Source organism: Leiobunum rupestre, chromosome 4 (assembly GCF_980474605.1).
Source record: "Leiobunum rupestre chromosome 4, qqLeiRupe1.1.hap1, whole genome shotgun sequence".
NCBI classification, from domain to species: Eukaryota; Metazoa; Arthropoda; class Arachnida; order Opiliones; family Sclerosomatidae; genus Leiobunum; species Leiobunum rupestre.
The window spans coordinates 36,087,983-36,102,628 of record NC_143387.1 but is presented as its reverse complement, the minus strand read 5'-3'; the positions used below and the strand labels follow the sequence as shown (position 1 = coordinate 36,102,628).

At 38.9% G+C, this 14,646-nt stretch overlaps 2 protein-coding genes across 2 annotated transcripts in view; both read left to right on the top strand.

Moving 5' to 3' along the window:
• rdgC (retinal degeneration C) overlaps positions 1-8,630 on the top strand; it is a 47,193-nt gene extending 38,563 nt beyond the window's left edge. Inside the window, exons 2-14 of the mRNA XM_090171913.1 lie at positions 814-941; positions 1,057-1,153; positions 4,694-4,860; positions 4,933-5,094; positions 5,158-5,324; positions 5,394-5,430; positions 5,502-5,651; positions 5,714-5,782; positions 5,860-6,045; positions 6,358-6,503; positions 6,563-6,669; positions 6,744-6,998; positions 7,057-8,630. Coding sequence (XP_090028039.1) covers positions 814-941; positions 1,057-1,153; positions 4,694-4,860; positions 4,933-5,094; positions 5,158-5,324; positions 5,394-5,430; positions 5,502-5,651; positions 5,714-5,782; positions 5,860-6,045; positions 6,358-6,503; positions 6,563-6,669; positions 6,744-6,998; positions 7,057-7,397 — 2,012 coding nt within the window. The 3' untranslated portion in view covers positions 7,398-8,630. The remainder of the gene's footprint in view (positions 1-813; positions 942-1,056; positions 1,154-4,693; positions 4,861-4,932; positions 5,095-5,157; positions 5,325-5,393; positions 5,431-5,501; positions 5,652-5,713; positions 5,783-5,859; positions 6,046-6,357; positions 6,504-6,562; positions 6,670-6,743; positions 6,999-7,056) is intronic.
• Positions 8,631-12,361: 3,731 nt separating this feature from the next.
• LOC149947598 (xyloside xylosyltransferase 1-like) lies at positions 12,362-14,356 on the top strand. Its single transcript, XM_090170916.1, has 2 exons — positions 12,362-12,814; positions 13,605-14,356. Exons 1-2 carry the CDS (start codon positions 12,362-12,364, stop codon positions 14,280-14,282), a joined length of 1,131 nt encoding a protein of 376 aa, XP_090027042.1. The 3' UTR covers positions 14,283-14,356.
• Positions 14,357-14,646: the final 290 nt, after the last annotated feature.

Below are 14,646 nucleotides of genomic sequence, written 5' to 3'. Positions count from 1 at the left end.
GCGAACAGGACAGTGCCACTAGATGGCGCTGCAGCGCATCAACTTCTATACCGTACAATCAAGGATTCTAGAATCCTTGATACAATAGATCGCCATGAAAATTCGTATACATAGATATTTGAACACGGATAATATTTTCACGCCATCCATTTTGCTATAACGCGCCACTAGATGGCGCTGCAGCGCATCAACTTCTTTACCGTACAATAGATCGCCATGTAAATTGGTATACATAGATATTTGAACACGGAGAATATTTTCGCGCCATCCATTTTGCTATCACTCGCCACTAGATGGCGCTGCAGCGCATCAACTTCTATACCGTTCAATCTGTACATCTATACACCAAATCGGAATTTTAAGTTAGTTCGATTAAATAGCGAATAGAATAGTCAAAAGTATAGATTATTAACGTGAATTATTATTAAAAGATGTATATAGTTCATCATCAATTTATACCAGTAAAAATAATGAAACCTTATCAGTAGGAGTTATCTTTCATTTTTACACATTAACAAACAAATATACACTGGCAGGACAACGTCTGCCGGGTTCAGCTAGTATATTTTAAAACTACAAAGGTCGTTCGACGTTCTTGTCTTCGTAGATGTCAACCAGATCGTATTTTGAAATTCTATCAGTGGCGTAGCCAGGCTTTTAATTAAAGGTAGACTTAAACATTTAATGAAAAATAGTTAATATAACCATAGATTTCGGGATACCCCCCCCCCCCCTAGCAACTCCGATGATTCGTATTGTTTATATGATTCGCGTGTTATTTGGTAATTTTCTGAATTAAAATTTCTTTCGCAGCGTTCAAAGCGGCTCTGTTGATCCAAAAATGGTACCGAAGATATTTGGCACGTCAGGAAATTAAACGAAGGTGCTCTTGGACCATCTTTCAGTCGTTGGAGTACGCCGGGGAACAAGACCAGATCAAAGTAGGTATGACCAAAGCAAATAAAGCCAGATAATAGTCGAAAAGAATGTAATCTATATATACAAAATAGAGAACGATCCGCTCCGATAAGTAACGCGATATTCTTGCCATTTCAGTTGTACAATTTCTTCTTGGATTTACTCACTCATCTTTCAGCGGCCAAACCAACTTTCGCGGCAGCCATAATTGCCTCCCCGCACCAATCAGTCAAAGGTTCGTATTATTATTATATACATTGTACATTTTCAATTACCGCGAAGCCCTAATAACCCAACCATTGCATCGAGCTTATATACATATCAAAATATTTGGCCGGGTCGACACGAGCTCCGTAGATTTCCGTTAACGGGCACACTTTCTCAATCTGATCCCCGAGGTCAACACGCACTCGACAACGGTCGTAATTTTTTTACGGCGCTATAAAAAAAATAGGTTGGTCTCTCCAATTGGATATTTTCGTCCGGAGAAAAAATCTCGTTCCTCGACGAAATCTCATAAATCCAATTTCATAAAATATCCTCTGGCGAAGCGGGACGGACTGCGCGAATGAAATTTTTATTTGCATAGCGCCGGGAACTGGATGAAGCGTATCTTACCCGGCCTATAATGACTAGGCGAGGACTCCTTTTTGAAATCTTGTACGAAACTGGCCCGGGACCGGCCCGCCAGCGAAGGAAATGGAAAGTTTTACGGTCGATTTGGGCAGCCCAGCGGCCCAGGGGAGATTTCGGGTTCCCCGTCCTAATCGAAAAGCAGTCTTATATTCCGAACGGTAGCCGAGGAAAATTTGAGAAACAATAGGACAATAGGGGATTATTTTATTTCGCCTTTCCAGCGAAAAGAATGACACGTTCTATTATCTCGGAGAAATACGCTTCTTTTCGGGTGTCAGCCTAAATATTTCATTTCGCAGTTCTTCCTCGGAAGATAATACTTGGAAAAAAATCTTATTAATATTTTTTTGAATTGTCCTTGTCGATGCCACCGCGGAGCTGCTCGCGATGGTGATAGTTACGGTCTTCGTTGCCCTTTTATTTTAAACAATAAAATTTAAATAATAATAACGTTATCGCATAAAATGGGAAAAGTGGTAATTAATTATAGATAATATATTAAATAATATATTTCCATGAATTATTTACAGTATTTAAAACTTAAACTTACATTAATGGAGATAAAAACTTTAAGATTTGTAACAGACTTGTAGAGTAATGAAAATAACGTTTAAGATCTTCTAAAGTTGATATATTCTTTTTTGAATTATCTTCTTGATTACACATATTATTATATTTTCCACATTTACCACTATTTACCATATTTACCACTATTTAACTATATTTCCCAATATTTATCAGTGGTATGCGCAATATTCGATAAAAGTGGTTATTTTAGAACACAGTATTTATAACTTCAAAGTTTAAATAATAGTGAGGTTAAGAACGCCAAATACAGTGAATATAGCGCTTTTCAAAGGAAATGAATCGGCAATAATCTTTTTATTTAAACTTACAATTGTTAGGGAGATTGAGTATGCATCTCCCCCAAAAATAAAATAAAATTGGTTCCCTAAAACTTACGCTTCTTCCGACGTTATAGAACCACACGCGGTCAAAGAGCCGCTCAGCTCACTCACCGCTCGCACACGCTAGCATAATATCCACTCACGCTCACGCATTTTTGAGCGGTAAAATAAGCGCTCCTCTCTTTCCGCTTCTTTTTTGAGCGGTAAAATAAGCGCTACTCTCTTTCCGCTCTTTTTTGAGTAGTAAAATAAGCGCTCCTCTCTTTCTATCCTTCTCCCTCCCCATCTCTTCCTTCTCCCTCCCCATCTCTTCCTTCCCCCCTCACCATCTCTTCCTTCCCCCTCCCCATCTCTTCCTTCCCCCTCCCCATCTCTTCCTTCCCCCTCCCCATCTCTTCCTTCCCCCTCCCCATCTCTTCCTTCCCCCTCCCCATCTCTTCCTTCCCCCTCCCCATTTCTTCCTTCCCCCTCCCCATTTCTTCCTTCCCCCTCCCCATTTCTTCCTTCCCCCTCCCCATTTCTTCCTTCCCCCTCCCCATTTCTTCCTTCCCCCTCCCCATCTCTTCCTTCTCCCTCCCCATCTCGTCCTTCTCCCTCCCCATCTCGTCCTTCTCCCTAAGTTATGTCCGCTGATCGTCCTTAAATATAAATAAATACGTTCTTGGTAGTTATCTGTCTAAACCTTTCTATTATGACCACGATAGATACGTTTTGGACTCGAATTCTCGGGATTCGTAAATTTCGTATCCTCATAATTACGAGTAGCAAAGAGGAAAATGTTCAACGAAATGGGTCACATCTTATTTTGACACGAAAAGGAATATTTAACTGTCACAAAAACGTTTCCACTTTAAAACATGAAGAAATTCGTTTTTCACTTTTCACGAGGATAATTAAAACTTAGTTTCGTTTGTATATTTCATTCCAAGAAAATATGGCAAAGGTAACCGTTCGGGTTTGCCCCAGTTTACGTCACAGCGTGAACTTGTAGTCTCACTAAATTTAATTTGTAAAATAGTTAAAAGTAAGCGAAAATCAGAAATGCTCTCGTAAAAGACCCTCCAACGTATTTTATAAAATATATTTTGAATAAAGTCCCGCGGAAACAGTCCATAAGGTAATTTTTATTCCGTTGGGTTTCGTTTAATTTCAATATAGAAACGTGTTCCGCGCTTTTGAAAACGAACTACTCGCGTTCGCCAAGGACGCCAGGAGGAATACAAAGTCTTTCGTGATAAATTGAAATTCGAAGGGAAACCGAGAAAGCTCGGCTTTTGCGAAATTGATATTTATGTATAAACGTAAAGCACCGCGGACGAAATATCCCCGCGTGCCTTTCTTTATTCGCGAGACAAACTTTCACGGAATAAATCCGCTCGCCAAAATCCCTAACGTCGCTAAACCGACACGAGAAAACCATCGAGGAATAAGGGATCGAGTTTGCGCAAAACGTCTGGCTTAAGCCTCTTGTTTCTCGCATCACGTACTGTTGAATATATTCCCCCTCGATGTACAATTTTGGTACGATTTCATTTTTTTTCGCCATCTTTCCCATTTTCTCGAAATACAATGGTACAGCGGAGGAAATGGAATACGGGGTTTCTACGCCTTTTCTAATTTCCTTTCGGTAATAACGCGAAAGTTCAGCTCGGATTATATAAGCCCCCACGCGCGTGCGGGGATATCTCCGGAGGTCAAGACTCGCCTGTCAACACCGACCCTCGGAAATATATAACTGCATTTATATTTATATATTGTACGAAACACTACTCGGCGAAACGTATTGATTTAAATAAAGAAATGAAGTGGGACAGATTGCAATTTTACAACACTGATCGTCCGACAAATAATGGTGCTAGGCCACCTATACTGATTTTGACCGTGACTTCATTTATTAAACACCAAATTTGACACGCAACGTTTTAAATCCTGAAGAGGTATCATCACCTTTGCGCCACCCCCAAAAAAAATGTTTTGGGGTAAATGCACCACAAGGGCCAATTAAGGCAGTAATTTGTCGCTATTATAGTTAAGTCTGACGTAGTTATGCAAACCTCGTTAGCATAACTACGTCAGATTTAACTATAATAGCGAAACGCCTTAACGTGCGTACTCGTACTTAGAGCGTCTCGAAACTATGTGGATGGTAAAAACCTTCCAAAGGCGTATTAGCGGATAAACTTCTGTTGATTGAGCAGCGATATTTCCCAATAACTGTATATTATTACCAGGACGACCGAAGCAGTTGGACTATTCGGAACACGAAGACGGCGAGCTTATCAAGAACACAAACCCGGAAAGCATTTCGGTGGAGGATTCTTACACGGGGCCCCGTTTGACGCTACCGTTAAAGGCTGACGACATCAACAAATTAATTGAGCATTTCAAGGCGAAGAGGGTAAGGAGCGCGTCCCCATAGAGATTCCGAATAATCCCGAGCGTGTCTTGACAGTCTAATAATCTCCCGCAGCTACTTCACGCCCGATATGTTCTGATGATCTTGCACGAGGCCAGGAAAGTCTTGCGCTGCAAACCTAATATCAACGTCGTTTCCAGCGCGCTGTCGAACCAAGTGACCGTATGCGGGGATTTACACGGGAAGCTCGAAGATCTAGTCACCATTTTTATCAAAGCAAGTATATAGGTAGTTCACAATTTGAGAAATGATCGAATTAACGAGAGATTGCTTTTTTAGAACGGTCTGCCTTCTAGGCAAAATCCGTACGTCTTTAACGGCGACTTCGTGGACAGAGGTTTCCAGTCCATCGAAGTCTTTATACTCCTACTGGTCAGTATTTTACTCTGGCCAGACTCTGTTTTTCTCAACAGGGGAAATCACGAAGATTTCAGCGTTAACATTAGGTTAGTCGTATATTTTTCCTCTGGAAACGTTTGCGCAACCGCTAACGAATGTTATTGAACTTTCCTCAGATACGGATTCATAAAAGAAATTATGTTCAAATATACGGTAACTGCTCAACAATATCGAATTTCCAAGTTATTCGGTAATGTAACTAATATATATATTTTGGTCATTAGCGTGAAGCCACAAAGATAATTCAAGTTATCGAGGACGTTTACAGTTGGCTTCCATTAGCGAGCATAATAGATAACAAGATCTTCGTAGTCCACGGTGGAATCGCGGACGATACGGACCTTCGTAAAATAAACGCATTGGATAGGCATCAGGTAAGAGATATAACCCCTATCTCGTTGTTCGCGTAGATAAACAAACTATATCTACTTCGCAGTTCTTGACGGTACTGCGGCCTCCTATGGTGCAAGGGCAGCTGAGTTACAATCCTAACGAGTGGAAGCAGGTAATGTCACTTTCAATTGTTCTCTAGATCTCGTACCGCTAAATTAGGACTAACCGAGACTTTGTCCCAATTTGTAGTTGGTCGATTTATTGTGGAGCGATCCCCGTCCTGTGCGAGGGTGCTCGCCGAATGGCCTACGAGGAGGCGGCAGCTTTTTCGGACCGGACATTACGCAGGCATTCTTGGCAAAACACGGATTACAAAGGATCATCCGGTCACACGAGTGCAAAATTGACGGCTACGAATATACGCATCAAGGAAAAGTAAGACTTTGTCAATTCGGGTGCAATTCAATCTTCTATAAAGTTAAAAAAAAATGGTGAAACTATAAATTAACCGATAACAAAATTAGGTATTTGCAACTACACTGCCTTACATGTATAATCTTATTTGTGACCCGCTTTTTAAACCCTACCGTGTTTAGAATTTTAACACTCAAAATAATTTTTGAAATCACTCAATTGGCTGTAAACCGTCTTCTAAAGGGTGGATGAAAAGTATACACATATTGTAGAATTAAAAGGGCTATTCAATTCGCATCCGCTAATTCTTAATGATAAATAATGCTCTTGTAGGTGATGACCATATTTTCGGCGTCGAATTACTACGATTTGGGCAGTAATCGAGGAGCCTATGTCCGATTAATTGGACCTCAGCTCGATGCGGTTCCAGTTTTGTACGTCAGTAGCCAGTACCACAGGAGTGCCACTGTTAAGCAAAGGTACAATATAATCCACACTTATAACAAAACAAACGCGTTTATTTGAAAATTCTTTCTAGGCATGGTTATATCGAAGATTCGGCGTTAAGGGAACTAAGAAAACATATCTACGCTAGCCAAAGTATACTATTAGAAAAATTCGAAGTCATTGACGTGGAGAAGACAGGTACTTAGTAAATACTTCGGGCGAGTTTATTTTCGGCAGCTGTTCTAAATCGACGCTTTACTTAACAATTGTAGGCAAAATCGGAATCACAGATTGGGGCAACACGATTGAATTGGTGATAGGAGTGAAACTTCCCTGGAGGCTACTCTGCCCTAAAATGGCTCGTTATAACCCGAGCGACGGAATGGTAGAGTACAAATCCTCATTCGAGGAATACGCGCTGACCAACAATAGCTTGGTGGAGGAGGGCCCTTCGCTTCTGGAACTACTGTACAGAAATAAAGAAAATCTGGAAACCATTTTCAGAATCATGGACAAAGATGGTTCAGGTACGTTTTCGAAACAAGCCAACGTCGAACGAATTGTCATTTCCGCCATTTTCGTTAGGCCGTATCTCGATGCAAGAGTTTACAGATGGTTGCGATCTCTTGGGCCAGCATATCGGCAACTCATTGTCTCCGGAACAAATTAGGGACTTGGCTAGAAGCATGGACTTCAATAAGGATGGTTTCATCGATTTCAACGAGTTCTTGGAAGCTTTCCGTCTTGTAGATAGGAAAACGACGCCAAATGTCGAAAGGAAACTGGAAGACGGTCTGAGCCAGTTGGAGAAAAGGCCCAAGACGCCGGATGGCAAGGAATCCAACTCTCGCTTCAAAGTCATCGCTGCTGGCGCGTCCCCCGCTCTGAACGGCGTCAAATATCAAGCCGCGGACGCCGTCACCTGAGACCGCAATGGCTTAGGCTTCAAATCACAAATGATTCTGTCGTTGTCAGTATTTTACGAAAAAACTCTCAAATACGGAAACTTTTGCGTCACGTACCTCAATGGCCATACTTCTTTCTACATTCCGAAGTTACGTTATTCTTGGACCAAATTATCAAGTCACTCTTTCTCGTGTCTCCCCTCACCCCACCGAATATCTTAATATCATTTACAGAGCACGTATTTCGTCGGCTCTTTATCCTTGGAGACCAATTGTAACTCTAATTATTTCAGTATCGTTTGCATAATATTCATGAGTACATTTCATGAACGAATTAAGATATTCGAAAATTTTGGTAGAATAAAGGTAAGGAATAATAAAAAAATAAATAATGGAAATTACGTAATGGGTTAATACACTAGGAAATGTTTCACACAGAGATATGTTTGATACGGTTTAAACGCGGTCATATGACCGTCATTAAAACGTTATTCATAAATATCGTGAAACCATGTGTCTAGCAACAACAATTCCCAGTGTATTCCTAAATGTAATTTAGAAACGTCATCTTGGATATTACCATAACTCTATCAGTGTCCCACGTAAGTTTCAAACGGCAGTTAATCTTATTATTAATAACGGAGCTCTACCGCCGTCATCGCCTTATACTGTTCCTCGTCTATCCAAGATGCACCACGATATTGGTTTGTTCCATTGTCACTAGAGGTGTTCCCTCTAGTATTCGATCGAGATGTCAAATGGCGTTTGCCTGGACAAAATATCCCTACCGTTTCATACTTACAAGAGCCATTATGACATAGGTATCCAAGATGAAATCGAATGTACTTGACGCGGTGGTTTAGGGTATTGCCATGAAGGTATTTGAATCATGGGGTTTCTAGTGTTGTTCACGAATGTGCCATTGTCGCGTCTCAAACATGTTTTCTTTTTGTATTATAATAACATTCCTGTTAGTTCTTCCAAGAACGTTCTTTAAAATTTTACAAAAAAGTTGAAGATATGGTTGTTGAATATAAATATATTTCAGAACATATATATATATATATATATTAATTTATAATTGTACCTGCATATTTCCACAGCAAGAGTGCGCTTTGAGATAAAAACAAAAAACAAAATGTGTTTCATACCCAGTGAAAGCTATTTTTGCAAGTTTTCCCCCATTTTAATCCAGTATCCTTATAACAAAAATATTTAAATGTTTTATCATCTATACAGTCTACAAAAAACAATAAATATATTTCGGTCGTTAAACCTGTGCCATTATTTAATTGTATTGTAAAACAAAGCATTTAGAAAACCAATGATAGATATAACATCGGCAAAATCTTTTTTTTTTTGGTCTTTTCAAGCCTAACATTAAACGTTTCGCAGCCTGATAAATTTTTAAGTGAATGTTGCGAACTTGCGAGGAGCTCAGGAGCGAGCACCACTAAATAAGAACCAATTTTTCTTCGGTTTAATATATAGACCCTCGTAACTCAAGAAGGAACCTAGCTGATGTTATAAATCCTGGCCTAGAGTGACTCTAAAGCCCGATAAAGGCAACTATAGAAAGGTCAAAGATGTCTACGGTCAGATAATCAAATTCGTCGACATTTTAACCCTTCTACGAAAGGCTTCCAACTCCGTATATGAAAGGCTATATAAGAGATAGTCCGTTAACTCGGCTCGCGTTAGACGCTAATACGACTGAAGAGCGCCTTCGCAGCTTTTAACTTAAGAGTATAGAAAAAAGAGATTTATGGTGGACGTAACGTTTCGCCTGCTGCGAAGCGGTTGGCGTCAATGCCGCGAAAGGGGAGAATCGTCACGATAAGTTGGTAATTGAATTTTGTCTCCAGTTCTGAAATCGGAACAGCGTATAGGCTAAGGAAAGGATTCGGGATTCTCCGAGAGCGTGCTTCAGCCTTTCAGTAGAGTACGTCCAAAAGGCGTAATTGGGAAAAGGAAATAAAAAAAGAAGGGAAAAGGGAACTATACTTGGTCACGTATAATAGTTTCGCCCCTTTCCAGGGGAATTATTTAAGCCTTTGCTCGGACTGGTCCACCGGACTCCATCGATTTTGTCATCCCAAATACAGCCGTTTAAATTCCGTTCTCTTTCAGCGCGCTTTACTCGATTTTTCCATTCGAATGTACCAACTGGAAAATGTCATTTATATTTTTCTTGAGCTACTATTTCTTGACGCCGTTAAATGGCTTTCTATGTTTAAGATTCTTTTTTCAAAAATAAAGGTTAAAAATCTTTAATAAATAGGTCATGTCGATACGATATTTATTAATTTGACTTAATTATTTGAAAACCGCGTAATTAAAATGTACAACAGATTTCGCTAGAGTGAGACAGAAATGTAATTAAAGAGCAACGCAAGTGAGCTGGCATTTGTGTGACTATGTATGCAAAGTGCGAAATTTACGGTAAACACTGCGTGGTCTCGCTAGTACCGAGTGGGGGTGTAGGGGGTTAAAAAGCACGGTGCTTTTTCTTTTTTTTTGCCACAGAGCTTACGTTGCCCTTTAAGTTCGAAAATTAGCACGTGAAAAAGTTATCGTTCGTTTTCATTTTTACAATTTCGTTTTGGATTTCGAAGTTCCAATTCTTACGTTGAGTTTTCACTTATGTTTAGCAGCCTAGCCAATTTATTTCCATGTGAACGTACTAGTCTTTAAAGGCCGACTACATAAATCTTCGGTTTACTCTGTCTTTCACTGGAAGTAGCTTACTGCAATACACGTGTGCCATGCAGTCAGCCTACTTCCAGTGAAAGACAGAGTAAACCGAAGATTTATGTAGTCGGCCTTTAACGCCAGAAGAGCTGCGTTCACACTAGAGCATCCAACTGATTCTCAAATAACAGTTGACCTAGGCAGATAAGATTTTCTATATCCCTTGATACGGGTTAAAAGATAAATTAATCCGAAACCAATCTTAATTCGTTATAAGCCGACAAACGGTAGATGAGCAATTTCAGAGTTCTCGAATTTGCATACCTCCCGACTTTCTACTTTTGAATATTTTTTATTTTGACATGCTTCCCACAAGATTATTATATATGTATATATATGTATATATATATATATATATATATATATATATATATATATATATATATATATATATATATATATATATATATTGTGCATCAAAACGGTTACAAATAAACCAGCAAGTTGGTACACAGGTTGTTATACTCACTACAAAGTCCGCTTTTTAAATTGATTTAAATTTAAGGGTTTTGCAACGTCGCACAATGTGTCCAAACCTGGTCAAAATTAATATCTCAAAAACCGTTTCCTGTACTAATTTCAATTTTTTTTTCAATTGATCAAATGAATTAGGGCTAAAGTTATTCAGACATTAAATATGATGAGGAACACCTTTCTAAATCTAACGGTTCTCGAGTTAATTTTTCAATGATCTTAAAGAAACAGTTCAAGGTCATGAATGTTATCATTTTTAATTGTTCCCCAACACGTGTTAAGTGCCACAAAAATTTGAAATTAGTACAGGAAACGGTTTTGATGTTATCGCCATGGATCGTTTTTAAATTGGACACCCTTTTTAATTTCATATATCTATTGGAAATCTGTACAAAAAATAGAAAATAGGCAAAAATTGGCAAAATTTTAATCGATATTGTGATAAATAATGAACATTCATGAACTTAAATCAAAAATTGTAACTTATTCTACCTAAATTCAGAACTAAAAGTCACATTAATTCTAAAAGGAATATATTAGTTAAAGACCTCTCAAAACTCTAAAATATCGATATCTACTTGGTATTGATATTTCCAAAACCAAAGACTGCAAAAAAAATATCTTTACCTTTTAAATCAAGCCTGAAAGTATACCAAAAACTATGCAAAAACTCCTACTTAAAATTTCTACAAAAATCTACTACTTCTAAAGAGCCTGGTGGAGAATAAAATTTTGCAGTCAAAAATCAAACACCGGTAAATTGTGCGGTGGTTTATAAACAAATATTATAAATTAAAATGAAATTCATACGCGCGATTTATTTTTTTGACTTTTGGCCAGGTTTGGGCTCAGTTTTCCCCACTGTGCGTCGTTGAAACAATTTTGAATATATATATATAACTCATCTAATCAGAATAGTTATAGAAAATTAGTTCATATCGGTTGCTTTGTATAATGAATCCCATACAATTGGACATCGCATTGCTTGGTGAGGTGAATATAAAATATTAACCTGCTCTGGCAACCGATTATTTCACATATCCGAGAATTACAACCTGAATAGCTTGATAAGGTGGGGCACTAGTTCACATCTATGTGTGTAACATTTAGTATTGAAAATATTAAAGAATTTGCATCTGATTGAATCGTATTGCAAACAGAACTTATTTACGTTATGTTTAAACCGTGTTCCGGTCAAATATTTCCAATTCATGGGCAACCGGCACACCGAATATGGGTAATTAAAATGTACTAGTCTGCGTTTAAGAAAAATCCTGGTAACGCTACTGATAAGAAAACAATTAACTTGGTCAATAGTCATGAAAAATACGCTTTTCTGCAGTAGATCAAGGTCGACCGATTTCCGAGACTTCCTCGAATCACGCACGCACTCACGCACGAATTGACTTATAAAATTCACCAAAAAACAGGGGTTGAGTTGAATCGCAGAAACGTTGCCTACGGTGTCATGCTCGCATTTCCTCAAAAAGCAGTCAAACCACATATTGTAATAAGTAGACTCAGATGAGAGGGGAAAACATTAGGAGGAGCCCAACAAACTGGTTATAGCGAAATAAAAAACGCTTCACGGTTGTAGGTGACCTCCTTAGAGCCAGATAGAAGTGAGCCACGGATAAATCCGCGATGACGGAACCGCCGCGCTGTCTAGGGCGTAAATACGTTATGAAAAGAAGGCCGCGTTAGGCTTAATTTTGTTGCTGTATCACTTTCAAAAAGTTAAAATGCCTTACTGAAAAAAAATGGATAGATATTCCCAACAGCATCTACGATGCCTTACGGTGCTCTTAATCGGGATACCTGTGTCCATTTTGTTGTTAAATGTAGCGTACATGCAACGTTTCCTGGTATCAAAGATCCAGCTGGACGAGGTGCCCTTGAACGCGAGGCTCGCCAAAGAAGTAGTCCGTCTACGATGGATAAACTCGGCTCACGCCAAAGAGCTGCGAGAGGTCAAGAGCAAGTTCAAGGAGATTAAAGTGACGGGCACGGAAAAACCCGCGATATCGGTCACCTTCTTCGCCAAGTACGCTTACAAAAGAATGAAAGTCTTAAGGAACATTGTCAGATGCCTGGGAAGTATCTTGGATCACAGCAAAGCTGACCTTCACTTTCACGTTTTACTGGACTCTCCCAGTAAAATGCGGATTACTAGAACCTTGACCAAACTCATGGCGGACAAACGAAAGTTCAAGGTAAAACCATTATTCGAGTATTATGTCGAAGCCCTGATTCCTACAGCAACAGAAATCAGAATGTCGAAATTATCAAACAAAAAGTTCTTTATTTCTCTACAATTTCGTAAAATATTGAGTGACCTTTCACCTGATTTATCTTACGCCACAGGTCAATATTTAAAATCTGGGTGTGTATCAATTTAGCACTTAGTTCCATCAATATATAATGTTTCATCAATTTAGCACTTAGTTCTATCAATATATAATGTTTCATTTCAATCGGTTACTATTTTTTCATAGATAGAAAATTGAAATGCTTGTGACCTCAAATATTTTATGTCCAAATACTAAATTATTTTATTATATAATATTATATATTATATAAAATGATATTAATATACAATATTAATTTGAAACGCTTTAAATATTTCCGTCTCAGGGTAAAACACAATAAATGATAATGAGATATTTTAAAGGTGAGGCTTTTTATACTCTGCTATTAATTATCTTAAAGGCTTTGTTTGCAGCGATGTTAAAACTAAAATACGTCGGATAAAAGTCAATTTTTAAAAATTGGGCTTCATAATATTATATGGAACCGGGTTACAAAATATCTCGCAAATCGGTTAGGTAGTTCGTCAGATGTGGGGTTGACAACCAAAATGCATTTGAAAGGTTTTCGAGTGCGCCCCAAGAAAACTTAACTACCTCCATTTTAAGCAAGATATCCCAAGAAGTTATTTCCTCAAGCGTGAAAACATTTAACGGTTTGTTAAAAGCATAACATATTAATTTCAAGTCTTTTTAGGTATCGTATCACTATCTGGAGCCAATCTTCATGCAATTCCAAGATGTTATCAAACTCTTTCGTCACTACTTCTTTACTAAGGACGTGGGCAGATACAACGACGATATATTCTTTATATCGCAGATTTTCCACAAGATTAGGCCGTTTAAACCCTTGGACAAACTAATCATGTTAGACTTGGACACTAAGTTCAGAGTGGACATCACCAAACTGTGGTCCGAATTCGACAGCTTCAAAGATAAGGAGGTGATGGCCATGGCGTACGACCAACAACCCCAATACCGGTACGACTTCGCGTTGTATCGCGCCAAAAACCCAAAAAGTGACGTAGGAGGGCCTCATCCCGGTAGACAAGGCTTCAACACGGGGGTGGTGCTCTTAGATCTAAAACGCATGCGCGATTCAAAACTCTACAACGAGTTGTTGAAGGAAAAATCCATAAGCTCCTTGTGCGAAAAATACGAATTCCGGGGATACATGGGACACCAAGACTTTTACACCTTAACGCTCATGGAACACCCAGAGTTATACCGGGTGCTTAATTGTTCGTGGAACAGACAACTGGACACGGGTTGGAAGAAAAATTCCGGCCCCAAAATATTTAATAAGTACCATTCGTGCCCCGGGGCTGTCCATATTTACCACGGTAATGGCGAAGCGTTTATACCGGACAGCTAATGAGTGTGGATGAAACTGGGACGCCTACGTACTTGACACGGATTCCTAACTCGGCATTATATTAGTGAATGGAATTATAAATATCAAAGGCAAATATATTTTTAATTAAATTGTGTATATTCGAGAATTGAGTAAATTGGTTTCGATGAAAATGCGTGTTAACGGATGAAAATGCCAATGAGCCGTTATACTGGGCAAAGCCGTATTGAAAATAACTGTCTAATAAGGATATCCCCGTCCCATTCCATTTGTATAAGCACATTCAACAACCCTTGGTCCCCCATCCTATTCTATACAACGTTATAATACGAGTCTTTTAATATAGTTTCCGTTTTGCTCCACGCGCAGCGCAGACGTTTAATTC